We start from the raw sequence: 18,056 nt of genomic DNA, 5'->3' as shown, positions 1-18,056 counted from the left end.
TAGTAACTATTTTAAATGTTTAATACACACTTTTACAAAAGTAACTAGAAACATGCAATCATTCCTTTTTCAGTTTTTCAGAAGATGAGTACACTGCAGTTTTAAAGGCATGGACATGGTCAGCAGTAACACGAAGGCTATGGCATTTAAGTGATGTTGAGTTGGTACTAAGTTTTTATTACATGTGGGTGTAGATAGATATTAACTTGAGCTACTAAGTTCTGTAAACGAATTCTTTTTGCAGATAAGGATAGCCTTAGGGTACCCCTACTGGCTCAAAACATAACACAAAACATTCATATACAATAATTTAAACATATACCAGTTTAAAATGCATGACTATAAAAAACACAAAGCCACATTCCATCCAACCTACATAAGCTGGAGATTTATTTTCATTTCCAACTAACCTAAATATAGATGGAAAATAATAAAACTGTTTTGTGTACAAACTACAAACAATGGTTCACAATAGAGGTAATAACTCTGACAGTTTTATTGCAAATCTCATGGTGTAGATTACAAGTATGTGTTTTTCCTTTATATTATTATGCCATGAAATAAGCACAGAATAGCTTCCCCATAATGTTAAAAACTCATAGGTTGCTAGGATACCAAAGTTAATCTTTAGAGATGCTATGAGGCTATCATTGAGGCTTTAGTATCTATGTATTCAAGGTAGTGCAAACTAAACATACAAATGATCCTAGTTTAGTTTTAAGATATTCCACATGAACACAAGATCATACTGACATGTGCTCGGCTGAGAATAAATTACCTCATGGTATAATAGCTAAAGCACATTATCATGTTTGTCTTCTGTGGTCTGCAGGTGCTTTACAGCCTTCCTCAACAGGGAGGAAACAACAATATATAACGTGTATTAATTTTACGTGTATGACTTTACCAGAACTAATAAATTGATCTGAGAGCTCTAAAGTTGGAAAAGTTGAAATCCGATTTGGCCAGAAGAAATACTATGAACATTTCAAATTCAACAATGACTCAATTTTAAAGGTGTAGCTTGCTGTGGTATCCAAGTACCAAGTAGATCCCATTCACATACACGTTGTGAGAAATATACCAGTAAGTTAAAAAAACTTACGATCCTAGGACTTCCATAAATACAAAAGTATCACGTATGTTGTTTGTTTGCTTCTTCCAAATACAGCCATCTTCCTCCTCCTTGCAACCCATTTTATCTATAGTGGACACGGTAAATTCTGTCAATGAAGGATAAAAAATAGGTATTAAGCATAAAAAACACACACACATTAACACAGAATAATATGGCCAAACCCATCTTAGCATATTTATAACATAAAGTAATATAATAGGTATATAGTATTTATGATTTTCTTAAAGAGGATTTATATATATATATATATATATATATATATATATATATATGTGTGTGTGTGTGAATGTTCCAATGAAACTAATGAATATAAAGGTGGGATCCCATGATTAAATAACTGAACTCCACATGATCACCTACCATCACTGGCTCCACCAACCACTGGGTAGGCCAGTGATGGTAAGACTGGGGAGGTAAGGGTTAGATGATGCTGGACATCCCCCAGCTGGGAAATGAGGTGGACCCTGTCTGACTTGCTGTAGTTTCCAATGCACAAAATGAGAACTTACAGTGGAAGGGATTGGTTATAAAAGGCCCAGCAAACTCAAACGACATATAGGTGTTGCTTGTGTTTTGAAGTACACAACAAGCAGGCCAGCCACTGTTTTGCAATCTTTTTACTTGACCCCATACTAGGTATACTTCCTTGGACACCGCCCCCATGACCTAATGTTTCATCATTGCAAAAGTCAAGCTCTTTTGATCAAGGCCTGGTACAGAAGCATCCCCTGTCCCCCTCTGATGGCAACCCTGGGTACTAACACCAAACAAAATAAATACACTTTATGCTGGACATACACTATGTGATGTTTTAATCATTTTTCTATTAATTAACTAATCAATTTATTAAAAGATTTAATAAAATGAAAATGTATTAAAATCTATGGCCTCCCTCAATCAATTTTGACTGAAAGATTGATCAAACATTGACTGTTTGTTTTTATCATTCAAGAATGACACTTTAAAACTGCAAATGATTCCCACAAGTAATGCCTAGTCTATCTTTGTGTTTACTCAGAGATGACATGATTAGGGCAATCACATCTGAAATAACTCCAAGTAGGGATGAGCGAGAATGCCTCTGGCATTCTTGTGAAAATTTCCTCGAACTTCCAATGGTTCTGCAAAATTTTGGCAAACTGATTTTGTGAAACCATCGGATGGGGAAATTAAAACAAGAGGATTCCCAGAGCTGCATTCAGCCCTGGGAATCTCCCTGTTTGCAATCCCTGGGGCACTAGAGGTTTATTAACCTCTAGTGCCCCAGGAATTGCCTGCAGTCACAAGCTGTGACAGCAAGGTTCGCGCGGTCACGTGACTGTGGGAACTGAACTGCAGATGAACTTTGCAGTTCCACTACGATCCCCGGGGCACTAGCTTACAATGTCAGGAGGTTCTCCTTTGCTGGGTACCCCGGGGATCGCACACTCTTCTCAATGAATGCAGCCACAGCTGCAATCATTGAGAAGATGCCCAGCAAAGGAGAACCTCCTGACATTGTAATACGGTAAGTATCTTCTACAAATGATACATTTTTTACAGATACAAATGTATCAATTGTAAGAGATACTTATATTACAATGTCAGGAGGTTCTCCTGTGCTGGGTATCTTCTCAATGATTGCAGCTGCGGCTCCATTAATTGAGAAGGTTGTGCGATCCCTGGGGCACTAGAGATTATTTAACTTCTAGTTCCCGGGGATTGCAGAGGGATTCACCTCTCGGCGAATCAGAAGGCCGTTCCTGCTTACATTTTCTGCAAGATTCTTCCGATTTGCTGCGAGATCGAACTTAATATTCTCGCTTGCTCATCCCTAACTGGAAGCACCAAAATAGATATCATGTTTATTATATACAATCATTAGGAGGAACTTTAGGAAGAAAAAATTATTATCTACATCATGGACTAAAATATCAGCTCAGAGAGGACACTCTTACTTTGTGATTTACTCCATAGTAAATATGTTTCTTCTACATTATTAGGTGTCTGACTCATTTACATGTAGAAAAGACAAATCAGTAAATGTTGTGTCATTAGAAAGGGTTTCTTTATTGGCTTACACCTAGCTACAGCAGATTGATATCATCATGTAAAGTGACCTACAAAAGTTAGAAAATTGTGTTCACAAAAAAAAAGTCCTCTATGAGTGTTCAGGAAGATCCTATGGTGGTATAAACAATCAGTGGCAAACCACTACTGGCCATGTATAGCTGTGTGCACAATCAATAAGGTTCTAACAACATCTGTACACATGATAGAAGATAACAACTCTCCTGAGTGAATTGTGAAATGTGATAATCCAGCAATGTACCTATGCAAACTTAAACAGAAATTAAAAGGTTCACTTTAATTTGACTATAAACTTCACAATCTCTTTTAGACCTTTGTAAATATAGGTGGTACAAGGACCTGCCTATTTATATACAATCAGAATTGCATGCATGTGGTAGCTTGTGATCCACCTAGGTACGAACAGTTGCAAACAATTCACAATAATCTATAAAATATATTAAAACATAAAATACTGAAATAGTGTACTATAAAATGAGCAGGACTAAAAGCCATGTAGAATAATGAAATATGCAATAAAAATAGTTTAGTAACTAAAGTGTATATAAAAAGTGAATGAATAAAAGCTGTCAGTAAAGCCACTGAGCAAATGATACCTATAATGTCATTTTCAAAGAGGTCATGATTTCAAAACTTATTCCCAGCTGTACTAACTACTTATTCTACATGGTTTATAGTGCCTAAAATTAAAATGTAGCAGAACTGTTTTTAGCTTTTAAAAAAAAAATTGACTCACCAACGGGGGAAAATGCAGTCAGCTTTGCACTTGGCATATTAGCTGCAATAAGAGCCAACCTAAAATAAAAAAAGATATCATTTATATATATTAAGTCACAAAATGTATATTGCAGGTTTGTTGCAAATAATAACAACATATATGCAGAAAAAACAAATCATTTGTGGCTTCATTTATCATTGGGGTTGATTTACTAACAGAGTAGAGACAACGTAAACATTCACTTACGATAAATAAAGTAGAAGTAGTTTTATTAAACCTTCATATGCAATTAAGGTCCTGATTTTTTCAAAATTCCCTAGCATATCTTTATTTTGTTAAACACATATTCTTATAGTGTTCACTTTTTTAAAAATGTTTGAAATTCTTTTAATGTATGCAAGCAAGTATGTATAAAAAATTGGTTTTTGAGCGTGTTTTATTAAATATACACTAGTTTATCATTATGTACTTTGTCTATTGAGCAAGTAGTAAATCAGGCCCAGTATGTATCACTTAATCATCTGGATTGTTAACTTGAGTGTGGGCTGATGGATCACATAGTCATCATAAGGTTGATTTAATAAAACTTTTTAGGCTATGTATACATGTCAGATGATTAGTGCCTGGGATAAATGGTCGTGCTCATGTAGGACGAGAATCTGGCATGTGTACAGTGGTCGCCCAACGCAAATCATGGATCTATCAGGATGGATGTATAAACAACCAATTGTGAAAGATTGCTATACAAGTCATAGGGGGACAGCACAGCAGAGTGCCACTCACTTGTTCTACCCCTCTCTATAAAACAGAACGGGTGCTGTGTGTACAGTGCTCATTCGTTCATCTGTCACTCCCTGTCGGAAATGATCATAAAAGATTGTTTACAGTGACAAATATTTTACAGTTGTACGCAGCCTTGTGTGCCGTGTGTACCCTGAAGAACACACTAAGCATTCAGCAAACTGTTTATTAGGTTGTATTAGAACTCCACTGAATGTTGGATGTTTGGGTCAGTTTTGCAATCGACCTGAATCAGAACAACAATTCTAATAAACAATAGGATCTTGACTGGCTACTTTTTTAAAGTCAGAAAGTTGTGTAATAAGTGGGCCAATTTTCATAAACGTATCAAATGGGTTTTGGTATATCTCTGCTGTGACAAAAATGTATTTCACTACACCAAGAAAAAAATCTAAACAAAAATATATGTTCACACAATAAGTCAGTTTTCATTCAAACCCCCTTACTTTAGGGAGATGAAATGTTGGGTGTTCATTAGTAGAAAACTTTATCACAGCAAGGCTTCAGTATAACAAAACACAAAATAAGCCTCCTTATTTACCAGAACGCTGGAATTCCCTAATAGCATATCAACCCTTATAATAGAAAAGCAGTTTCTTAGGGCAACCTTATCAAACAAATGCTTCACAGAGGGGCTCTTATATATAAAAGTTCTAAATGTGTAATACATGTAAAGCTAAACAGTAAAATAATTCACACTGTGAATAATATTTCTGTTTGGATTTTGTTCTCTTTTACTTGTATGGTGTACTGAAGCATCACTGAATGGCAAATAAGAAATTTATACTTGTCCCTACCTAGAAATTGTATCTGCAAATGTGTACATTAATAGAAAAAAATGATGCACCCAAGCAAAAGTGCATTGTCCAACACATTTTCATTTGGGTTCTATCTAAGAAATAGGCTAATGCATTTTGAGGGTTTCAAAGTGTTCCATTTATAAAAGTTATGAAATACACAAGAAATAATAAATAAGGTATGTAAGTAAAATTATACTTAAATGGTTAAATAGATTCATATAAAAATAATTAGAAACAATAGTTAGTCTAAAGAAAAAAGGAAAACAAAATAATTATACAAATGGAAAATTAAATAAAAAAAAATATTTAATACATAAAGAGTGTTCAAATTATACAGTATGTAAATTCTGTACATGTATGACAAAGGTATAAAATTATAAATCCTAAAGGTAAAAAATACTACTACCCATTTATCTTTAGGTCTTGCTTGATTTTAAACTTTAAGTTTAATTTCTGCACATAAGTTCCCTATTATTTTGCCACTCTGTTACAAGAACCAGGGCGATACTCCTGTCTGAACAAACAACTTACACAACTGTGACTTTAATAATGTCATAAGATCCAGTGCTCCTTATTTCTACTATAGTTCATGCATACACCAATAAACAAGATCACCATAGCAATAAGAAACATTGACATTGAATGAAAAATATAGTACCACCAGTAATTTACCCTGACAGTTAATGCAGTATTGGTTGCAAAGACAATAAAATACAATTAGGCCAGTTATAACTGTATTATAGCTACAACTATAATAAAATAACTATATATTCAAGCCTTCAACACTTCCAAAGGTGTTTTAGGAGTCAACGTTAGCAATCTCTACCTACAAAGATCTCTTATGAAGTCTTATATTCAGCTCTATTCAGTCTCTTATTCAGCTCAAAGAAATATGCTACACATACTTTTTCAGTAGCAAACTAGTTTAAAGCCTTGTTTTTTTGTTGAATTTTTTACACATATAATTTATATGATTAAATCCTTGGTTATGTGATAGATTGGTATGGGTTGAACAGACTTGGAGACCACATCAGCCTTTATGATAGTGATCAATTGGTAACGTATGTGTAATACACAGTGTTCTTTCCTACAAGATTTGTGGTTTGTTAGTGTTATCATACATACTAACTACATTACACTTTATCACTTTTGAGGGTAGATTTTGTGGAAAAAACAGGGCGGGGGATCTACCAAAATATTCTCTTCTATTGAAATACATGTGAAACAATGTTATTTTTTAACTATATATGAAGATTATTGGACCAGGGATAAAACCTCTTTTTAAATGTGTTTTTTTATCTACATGATTCATATTACTTGTGTACTATGTTTTAAAACTATAAAAGCAAGTGCCTTATTACTAAATAGGCTCATTGGTACAATGCACACCAATATACACTGACACAAAAGGTATGCTAAATGTATTTTTTAGCATCCACTGTGAAAGTTATGCATCCACTGTTTTCCACTCGTTGGCAGGTAGTAAGGTGTTTATACATTTCAGAAAATCTGACATTCATACTAGTATGGGCCTATATGTGGTATGAGACAATTTTTCCTACCTGAAGTCCGGAGTGATCCGCTCCTCCTGTGTGCCCAAGCTATCACCACAATAATGAACTAATCTTTCCTAACATTTGCTAGAGGTGCTAAGTGGGGAGTGCCCAATCAGATTATGTGGGGCAGCGGGGACTAGACAGGCACATGTGATCTTAAAGCACAAAGCTGCTCACTTGAAATCTCCTTAGATGTCCATTGTAGGCATGTGAGCGAAGGGGAAGGTCAAGGAATCTGATCATCTCTAGTCTAAGCTGCAAATGTCAGAATGACATGTTCCCACATTCCTCTATGACAGTAATGCTTTCCTTAAACCCCTGCTATGTACAGGCTGTCTAAATGCATAAAAGTAACAATATTTCTTTTCATTCATGTGTTGTTTATGTGTCATAAGAAATGTGCCATATTCTCACTGACACAAATACACTGCATAGTTTTCTCCTGTTATATGTGTTTTTTTGAACAGGACATTTTGATTCACCTAAATAAAGTGAAAAAGGTATCCAGTGATGTGAAATAATAAAATAATGGCAACTGGCAGCTGTTTCATAACACAACATGTGTATGCTCTCCTCAATCTATTTTGATTTATGTTTATGTGCCATGCATACAACCTGCTGGCTGAAAATATCATTTTTGTTACCCAGTGACACTGATAACATAGTGGAAAACATATTATATACAGTTTGTTGTCTACCTGATTTGATTCAGAGGATGCCACAACAGTGGTTTGCTTTCAGTTTCTCAGTAATCAGTCATTGCTGCTTCCAGTTCACTTAACTGAGGGCCACAATTGGCAGAAAATGAAATTTTACAACTTTTTGCAATAACCATCCTTATGCATAATTTATTGCAAATGGTATGGTTTCTAGCAATACATTGCAGAATTGAATGACAAATGGGAATGTTTTCTTAAAATCTTTTACACAGCTTTTATGTAAGGTGTCACAATTCAGAGACACAGACAATGCAATACCTGACTAGCCATAGCCACTTTTTTCCTTCCCAAGGGAAAATGCCTTCTTAGTCACACAATATCAGACTGATTTCTGGAATCGGTATATATTATCTTACTATAACCAACTGTGGATATCATTAATTGTAAGAAAACACATAATTCCCCTGCATAATTTTAATATTAAATTAGTGAAAAAATACCTAATGCAATACAATATTCCATAGCTTAACCATTCTTCTACATTTGTGCATTACCTCTTGCTTTTTGTATAGTGTTCAGGTTAGGCATTTTGTATGCTTGTGTATATTGAATAGCTCTTTATTTATGCATTATATGTTATATGAATAATTTATTTTATTTAATACTCAATTTTTTATTGGTAGACCCAATAGAAATATAACTATAAAAAAACGATTGGGGATCTAATCCTTCCTCCCTCTTTTTATTATTAAAAGCATTTTTTTTTATTTATATAATTGGAATAGATTAATATAAATAAAATATTACGTGGACCAAAGTTTTTGTGAATCAAGGTATGCATGCTGTAATTTTTTTATTTTAGCAGCATTTTGTGTATTTGCACATTTACCAGCATAATATATTGTGGTCCAACACATGTTCATGATGATGCTTTGTATGCTAAAAAGTGTCTGGAAATGTAGACTGATCTTTAGAAACTCTATTAAGTTTACTGTGGAAATATGTGCTCTGCTGGGTAATGACTGACTTTCTGTATTTAGAAAGCTTTTCTATGCTAAAGTTATAGTGAAAGTATCCACAAGTCCCATTCCATCACAAAACCTAAACTGATTTGAAACAAGGCTTTGTGATCCTCTAATCCCTCCTCAATATAACCTGCATAGTAATTATGCACAGGAACATGTGTGTAAAATTACAACACAACTGAATGACCCTCCTCCAAACACAGGTTGCTTCATTTTGTGTACCCCAAATCAATGTCTGATTTTACTATAATCAGCCAGACAAGATTTGCCAAATGTCTTTTGCTACGTTTAGTACATTTTTCACACCGTTCTGCATAGTGTTGGTCGAATATCTCACTATTCCATTCGACAGCTATTCGATCAAATAGGGGGATATTGTTCGGGTGATCAAATGTCATATTCGAACACCATTAAAGTCAATGGGGGAAAAATTTGGGTTATTTTTCGGGACTGTGTAGAACTGCAAGGGCAATCAGGGGAGCGGAGCTCACAGCTCCGTTCCCTTGATTGCTCTTGCAGCCCTAGCGTAACTATAATATGTGTTCTTAGATAGAGATTCTCTACCCAAAAACACAGGAGTCCCACGGGATACCCCGGCACCAGAGGCTAAATGGGGACAAGTCTCCCCATTCATTCACCTCTAGTGCTCTGTGACTGGCTGAGGAAATGAAAATCCTGATGATGCTTGAGCTGTCATCAGGATTTACTTTTCCTCAGCCAATCACAGAGCCTTAGAGGTGAAGAATGGGGAGACTTGACCTCATTTAACCTCTAGTGCCCGGGGATCCCACACAGACAGGACATTACTTTACCATTAAAGCCTCTTTTTTTTTAACAGAAACAACAAATGAATTGCCAGAAAAGTAGTAGGCAGTTTTTTTTGGCAGAACCAACAAAGTCACCTCTACCAAAGTACTACATCCTTCAGGATTTTTTTTAAACTTGAGTTTGGTTTTACCAGTATGGGTTTAATAAAAATATGTGCTAGTACTTTTATACAGTTTGAAACTACTTGCAAGTGCAGAATTTGCTGGCTTAGCATTTATTTTATGCTACTTAACTTTATCATCTCCATACAGGCACATATTGTCAAAGCAAGTAGCAAAGCAGCTTATATGAAGTCACAGTGATACTTTTCAAGACCTGTTCTTTTGCTGACTCAGTAATGGCATTTCAATCTGATGCTTAGCCACACATTGTCCCTGCTGAGAAGAACATGCTAATTGAATATCTTTTTATTAAGGAAGAATGTTATTATGTGGGTGTATTTAGTGGCACATTCTATTTGTTAATAGTTATACAGTGTTTAACTGATCCTTAACCAAAGTTTGATTTAAATCCATTTTGCTATTGTATATACTGATATTTTGTTTATTATTATTATTATTATTAATAAACAGGATTTATATAGCGCCAACATATTACGCAGTGCTGTACATTAAATAGGGATTGCAAATGACAGACTAATACAGACAGTGATACAGGAGGAGAGGGTTTAGATTTACAGTTCTATGTCTATGTTGTATTCCATTGCTGATGGAGCTGCTATGGCTGAAATTATCAGCCTATGTATGCTGTACCTGCAGGTGGCTATTTTCCTTTATTTTCATGCACTTTAAAGTAGCATGAAATTCAATATTAGCATAAATGTTTAAACTTTAAAAGCCAATCCAACCAACTTCCACACTCTTGCTTTTTACCCAGAAGTCCAACTTATTTGCACAAGCAAAGGAGACAGGAAAGGTGTAAAGGTACCTGGAGACTAAAACTTGTGAGACTAAGGTTCAAAACATTGAAAGCATAGAAAAAGAAACAAAGAGAAATAAAAGAAATGAAAAAATGGGAAGAGGTGAAATAGAGATAAGAAATTCTGGCATTCAAAGGAGTACATTATTATGATTACATTTAAAATGTAAACCATGCGTCCTTGTATTAAGGATAAATATCCAATATAACTCTCATCTGAACAAAATAGAAACAGGGTAAATTGATTATTTGTATCTATCCTTTCCATAATACAAACCTTTAGAGAGTCAGTTTAAACCATGTTTGAGTAAAAAATGGTTTTCTACATTAGTATTCATCCACAATCTGATATTATGCTGTTATACTCCCAAAAGTAATCTTGTAGCTTTCGAGTAGCAATACACACATATTGGATTCATCATTCTTCATGTAAGAACATAAAGTACATACTTGTATTGGTGTTTAACTCTGTAGGTTTCAGTTGTCCTACAAGATCTAAATTCTATGGTTCCCCTGGTTAAAATATCTACAGGTATCACATTTGAATATGCTAACAGTCTCAAAAAATAGTCAGCGAATAGGTAAGTCCATGATGTTGCTGCTTTTCTGGATACAAATTGTACTGCATTTTGCAATATATTATAGTAAAAAAAAATGTTTTTTTATCTTAGAATGTAAAGTAATTTGTGCAAGATAATATTGCAACAAGAAAGATTAGTGTGTCCAAAAAAAACAATGTACGCATTTGTTGTCATAGGTAATGCAAACTTATCGCTGAATAAACAAGCCCATAGTGGAAATCTACATGACTGGGGTAGCTCAAAAATCACCCTACAAGCCAATTACCTAACTGCAGGTTCTTTGTATAAATAAGGAAACCCAGAGGAACCTTACACAAACACGGAAAGAACATACAAGCTCGATGAAGAGAGTGTCCTGGCTGAGATTCAAACGTGGGATGCTAGTGCTGCAGAGGGAAGAGGGCAAGCCACCATGCCAACCATACCACACAATTTCAAGAAATGTTCCAGTAATCACCTTGGAGACGGATTTCAAAAAAGTTAGTTTACAACTGTTACATGTGTTGCAAAACTTAGCCAAACATAAGACTATAGGTGGTCCTTGAGGTCTTTGATGGCCAGGGGTCCTCTGGTCACAGAGAGAGGGACTGGAGCCTTTATGCAGCTGCAAGTGTTTCACAGACCTATGTCTGCCCTGGTCCTCCCTCTCCCTGTAATTCTGTAAACCTGAGAATGTTTCAGGCCAGTTTTAGATTGGGAAATTGAATTGATCTTACCTGCTTTAAATGGAAAGTGTTTTTTCTTCCAAGTTAGGAGCTTCAGAATTCCAGTGGCAAGGGAGTCAACAGGCTCCTAAAATCCTTTTAAATAGTATGTGTATAACTACCATGCCATGCTTATATTTCATGTATTGGGCAAATATAGATTTGCAAAGTTTTTAACAGAATCCAACTTAATTAGCAAAAAGCTGTCTGACTTCAGGACCCCTTATCCCTGTGTCATGTACCTGGTGGATGCTCGAGGTGATGATGTCAGCCTCCCTTTACAACCTTGGCACGGTGGTCCTAATGTTGATGACAGCAATGTGCGGGCAGGTGTGGTACCAGGCAGGAGACAAAGCAGATCCAGAAACAATCCAATTTCATTAATATTAACATAGAGTCAATGTAGGAGTAACAAAAGGGCAATCCACGAGCAAGATAAAGGTACAATCTGGGTCACCACAAGTGATCAAAAATGAAGCTGGTGATCAGTAAGCAAGGCAGCAGGCACCATGTATGAGGTTAAGTACAAACAGACAGTCTTGAGCCAGTTAAGGGATTAGTATGCACGCCTACACATGGTTCGCTCAGGAGGGCGTTGTGCATGGAGGCTGATAGGAGTATCATTATGCTCCTGTACAAATCTTTCTCTACAGGTGCACACAGAAGCGTCCATGCGCTTCCCAACCAGTCTGTGGGCCCTTTCTTTACACTCTCACTATCACCAATACCAAGCACCCACCCATCTACCTTGCCTGCCCCAAGGGAAAACTAGGGGTAGTTAAGCACTTGCTGCTAAGAACCAGGTACCTGCCCTAGGTGAATTTGCCCATTGGAAGAGTTGGTCTTAGGAACAGTTGGACAATCTGTCCAAAATGTACTGCTGTGTAACCGTTACAGAGACTGCACTATACTTTGCTCTATACTTGCTATAACAAGGACTAAAAGAAAGTATATTTATATATATACAGCAATACTGCTGTAAGGATATTTTAATACTATAGAAGTTTTATTTTAATACTATAAAAGTGAGGGAAAAGCTCCAAATCTTTTTAAGAGGACACAATAATAAAAGGCATCTTTGCACGGGACTTTCATAAGTTCTTGTTTTTTTCAAGTATTGCAAAGTTTATGAACTTAAAACTGCTTTTGATATGACAAGATATAAAATGTTAAATAATTTTTCTCAAGTTAATACAGACAAGCACTTTTATGATAAGCCTTATGTAATAGAAACTTTTGTTTTTATGCATTTGTAATAAACACTCTCACACAATACTCCATCCACCCACACATATTTTACATTTTCCATCATCGCCAGAGCATTCAGGCCGCAGCTTCACCTTTTTTCTTGTATTATAAATGTATAAAGCACCATAGCTAATGTACTAATTAATTTTTAATTACCTATTTGTTTACATAGCAACACATAAGCTCTTTTTATCATTTTCTAATTTATCAAGCCCAGCCTTGGCTAATTAAGCAATCCCCAGAATCTCTGGCAGAAACGTTGCTGCTTTGCAAATTGTTCCCTGCACAGCCAGAAACTTGCCTCAGAGTGAATGTGAAACACAGAGGAGCCAAACTATCATGTTTTTTAATCACTCAGTTATTTCACTTGAGAATCACATGGCATTCTTTCATCATTTATTAGATATGTTCATTAATTATTCAGTAACAGTATCCTAAAATGTTACTAAAAAGATAGAAATAGCTTTATTTGAAGGTGAATTAAAAGCCATAAAAACTTGTGCCAAAATATTTGCAACAACTGATTGTGGTAATTAGTTGTACCATTTCATATATTGGTCATATCATTACATATATTTATTTACAACCATGTTAGGCTACAAAAGGCTCATATACAAGAGACTTACTATAGAAGGAAAATAGGATACAAAAATAAAAAATGCTATATTCTGAAACGAATAACATGCAGTAAATAAAATAAAGGATCATTTAAAGTGTTATGGCCAGCCATTCAGTGCTGTATATAGGCCTGATTTATTAAAGCTCTCCAAGGCTGGAGATGATAAACTTTCATCAGTGAACCTGAGTGATCTAACAAACCTGGAATATATCTGGTCCAGAAACAAAAACATTTGCTAACACATAGCAAATGACTTTTAAGAAATCCAACCTATGTTTGCTGGATTATCAAGGGTCACCAATAAAAATGTATCCTCTCCAGCCTTGGAGAACTTTATTAAATCAGGCTCTATGTCTATTTTTTTGGGCCTACTTTCCTTCACTTCCTGGAGGGTGCAAGGACATTTGGGGACAAATCCCCCCAGGGGAGCTGCTAGAATATATGTTGTGGGTTCTTACCGTGCGCTGGAGAGACTAACCCTGATTACAGTCTTCTTAACTCCAGGTTGCAGGATACCCCAAAATTAGATGCAGCAGTAATGGGGTTTAGTTATCTCCAAACTCCTGGACTTATATAACATGTTAGACTTTTTTAAAAATGATTTACTAAGCAAGGTCCCTTTATATTAGAACTATAGTTTTGCAAAGAAAATTTGCGATCAAGTAGGGCTTGATGATGCTGAGAAATTCTGCGTATGTGTAATTCCAGCCTAACCAATTACGTTGGCTGAAGATTGGGAACCTGGAAAAGGAGCAGGAGAAGATGGCAATGCCCACAACACGAAAGGAACAGGTAAATATTTATTAAAAAAAAAAATGATCAAGTTTATTTATTGCCAAAGGGGAATTACTTGGCATAATGAACCATATATTTACATTGGCATGGAGTTAATGTGTAATGAGTAAAGTTTGAGTGAAGTAAAGAAAAAAAGAAGAGGGAACAGGAAAACAGTATGAAGAATTATGAAAAGAAAGGAGGTTAAGGAAGTCTGTACAAATACTACAAGGATTATAAGATTAAATGTATATGCATAAAAGTAATGATGACAATGAAATGTACAATAATAGTTGCTATGATGAAAGATTTCTATATGCGCTAGCATATAATTGCGATAATCCAAAAAGGGAAAGAATAGGAATGAAACTCCTGAAGGAATAGTGACAAGATGAATGAGGATGAGTGAGTCATACAGTAAAAACAGTAAACATACCACAGCAACAACATGTGAAGCACACAACGGCATGTGTAGATCCAAGGATGAAAAAAAACATTTATTGATATTTACCAAAAATACCAGAAAAACCACAGGAAGGTTATATTGGCCCAATAGGTTCCATTGATTTACACTTACAAATACATTGGGCTTTTTTTGGTGTTATGCCCATTTCTTGGACCCGGGTTCTAAACAGTAGACCCGTAAGCAAGTCAATTACCCATCATGTGTGCACAGTCAGAGCAGACACATACACATGGCTATCATACAGATATTAGGGGCAGATACACACACATTACGGATGGACATATTTACACACATAATGTCACGCTTGGGAAGACATGGCCACTAGGGGGGCTAAGGCTTGCACAGAAATAGTTTGAGCCTGGCAAGGGCCAAGGCACAGAATCTAAGCAGTAACTAGATCTTCTCTAGAACCTCTAATGGTGAGGATGCTGCGGTGCTGGTTACTGGCAGGTTGCGGTCCTTGGGCACACTAGGGTGGGCAGGAAGACACACAGTACCAAATCACTAAGCAGAAGAATTGTCAAGGAAGGCCAGGGTCAAGGAAGGCAGCAAGCAAGAGAGGTCAGGTTACAAGCCAGGAGTCAAATGCCAGGGTTCTCGGAAATAGACACCAGGGACACGAGCCACCAGAGACACAGGGAACACAGGAGACACTTGAAGAAACAGGAGGCACAGGTGACACAGGAATAGGAGAAGAACACTGGAACAGCACAAGGGAATTGGCTGAGGAACCACAGACTGGGCAACAAGGGTTAACACAGGAGCTGGACAGGGGAAACACTGAATTAACCAACAGGTGTACAGGATATGCTCAGCAGAGCTAGGGGCAGACCGTAGTGAGATTAAATATGTCACTTTAGCCTGGTCAGTGGGGAAACTTTGTGGTTGAAGCTCATAATGGATAACGCACTGGTTGATGAAGCTACAGCAGGTCTTGGGGTGGTTCAGCAGGTGCACTGGAGACCAGCAGCTCATCCTGGCAAGCAGTGAGTGAATGAGGCTGGTGGAGCACCTGGATTTGGGTATCTTCCTGGGCGTCTAGTCTCTGGGCGAGTAGTTGGTTGGGGTTGGTTTGGGTCTGCTGAGGTCTGGCAGAGTGTATTCATGCTTCGTGATAATTGTTTCACTTGGGGAGACAGGGCCACTAGGGGGCACTACGGCTTGCACAGAAATGGTGTGCTGCTGGTTACTGCCAGGTTGCTGTCCTTGGGCACACCAGGGTGGGCAGGAAGGTACAAATTACTAGGCAGTAGAATTGTCGAGGAAGGCCAGGGTCAAGGCAGGCAGCAAGCAAGAAAGGTCAGGTCACAACCCAGCGGTCAAATACCAGGGATCCAGGAAATAGACACAGGAAATAGGAGGCTCATAGGAGTAACACTGAATTAGCCAACAGGTATACAGGGAATGCTCAGCAGAGCTAGGGGGCTAAACACTAGTAGAGACATGTTGCACGAATGCTAAGTGCTGTGTCTGAGCTAGCTAATTAGCCAAGGGTGGTTAACGTGGTGGTTACCAGGCTATTTCCTGATTGGCCAGCGGGAGGGGTGATACTGTTGAGTCAACCATAAACTCCTCTGTATAGCAAAGTATTCTAGAGTCAAATGCATGGCCTTATGTGTGACAACTGCATGGCTGAACTTGGAAAAAAATTAAGGTTTTGTAATGGCTCAGTCAAAGTCTGGACCTCTATACAACTGAAATGCTGTGACTTAGGAGAACTGTGCATAAACAAATGCCACACAAACCTCAATAAGTAAGACAATGTTGCAAAGAAAATTGGGCCAAAATTCCTCCACAATTAAGTGAGAGACTGATAAGGTCATAGAAACAAGAAATGCATCAAATTAATGCTTCAGAAAATGCTATTGAATCTGGGGTGCCACAAGCATGCAGTAAATACTAAATATAAGACTGGATTGTTCATCATGGTTTGTGGGTATAAATTAGTGGGACAGAGCATATGCAATTCATGCAAAACATGCAGTTAGGTTTTTATGACAGTGTACAAATAAATGTAACACATGTAAGGCTAGAATTAAGAAAATACTAAAAGAGCCATTCTTTCATTCCTACTTTAAATGATGAAAAATTGCAAAAAGAATGGAATTGGCATTCAGAATAAAATTAATATAAAAGCTCTATATAAAAGGTGAAGGGCACCCACCACAGAACTATTTTAAGAAGTGTGTTAGCTTTAAAGCACCTTTAAATTAAAAGTATGTTGTACTTTAACACATTTAATTCAACAACGTTGCTTTTTTTCTTAAATACAATAAGGTAAGAGAGACAAGTACTCTTACTACTGATCAGCCTATGATCAAAAGGCAACATCTTTTACTAAATATAGTGACATTTTTAGAGACAAGTCAAAGAAGAGGTTGCAATATCAAGAGTTCTAGTAGATTTCCTTTTTATAAAACAGGTAACCACATAACTATTTTACTATTCTTATTAACTAAAGAAAAAAATGGAGCCGTTGCCTACAGATCTATGTCATATTTTTAGTTATCAATTATACATTTCAAGATAACTTGAGAAAAGGTTACATATAAATTCATCTAGATCCAATGACTTTGGTAATTTTATAAAATGTAATAAAGGATGTTCAAAAACTTGCAGCAATACAGGTGTATTAAGAGCAAGGTGGCCTTTAGCAACAAATGTCTATTGACAATAAGCAGTATTTTCATTCTAGGTTCTGGTTCCCACTTATGCTATGACAACTTTCATTGTTACAGACCATCTTTTACATATAATGTACTGTGTATTATGAACAGACAATAATGATAAGAGTATCTATCTTTTCTGGTAAACAAGTACTGGCCTTATAGTATTTTTTCTTCGACAAGTTTATTTTTGCCAACCACCCTAATAATGATGCCAATCTTTTTGCCCGTATGCTCTAAAACATTACCTGACGGGAGAGAACTTAGAAGAGCTGAAACTCAACAGGATTATACAGTCTAGAGGATACTTTGCATGCATAGTCCTACACTTATAGAATTATTCTCCAAAATCAAATGTCCATTTTTCTACCAGCACCGTTGACACGTAGCTTTATGATGTGTCTGGAAATGCAAGTCCTGTAGTCTGCTGACATCTATATCATTGCCAGGCCTGTAACACCAGTGTTTTGGATGAAAAAAATGAA

The 18,056-nt window shown here is 36.4% G+C and overlaps 1 protein-coding gene across 4 annotated transcripts in view; it reads right to left on the bottom strand.

The window, feature by feature from the left end:
• CAMK1G (calcium/calmodulin dependent protein kinase IG) overlaps window positions 1-18,056 on the bottom strand; it is a 37,543-nt gene that overhangs the window by 19,200 nt on the left and 287 nt on the right. The window contains exons 1-3 of one of the 4 annotated variants that reach the window (XM_072425362.1): window positions 12,041-12,257; window positions 3,945-4,003; window positions 1,106-1,223 (exon numbers count right to left, since the gene is read on the bottom strand). In XM_072425362.1, the coding sequence (XP_072281463.1) occupies window positions 1,106-1,223; window positions 3,945-3,981 (155 nt within the window). In that variant the 5' untranslated portion in view covers window positions 3,982-4,003; window positions 12,041-12,257. Of the gene's footprint in view, window positions 1-1,105; window positions 1,224-3,944; window positions 4,004-7,089; window positions 7,218-11,810; window positions 11,995-12,040; window positions 12,258-18,056 lie in introns of those variants that run through there. The other 3 variants (XM_072425354.1, XM_072425346.1, XM_072425372.1) reach the window with 3 other exon arrangements.

This window comes from Pyxicephalus adspersus, chromosome 1, assembly GCF_032062135.1.
Source record: "Pyxicephalus adspersus chromosome 1, UCB_Pads_2.0, whole genome shotgun sequence".
Taxonomy (NCBI): domain Eukaryota; kingdom Metazoa; phylum Chordata; class Amphibia; order Anura; family Pyxicephalidae; genus Pyxicephalus; species Pyxicephalus adspersus.
The sequence above is the reverse complement of the archived record's forward strand: the minus strand, read 5'-3'. Positions and strand labels throughout refer to the sequence as shown.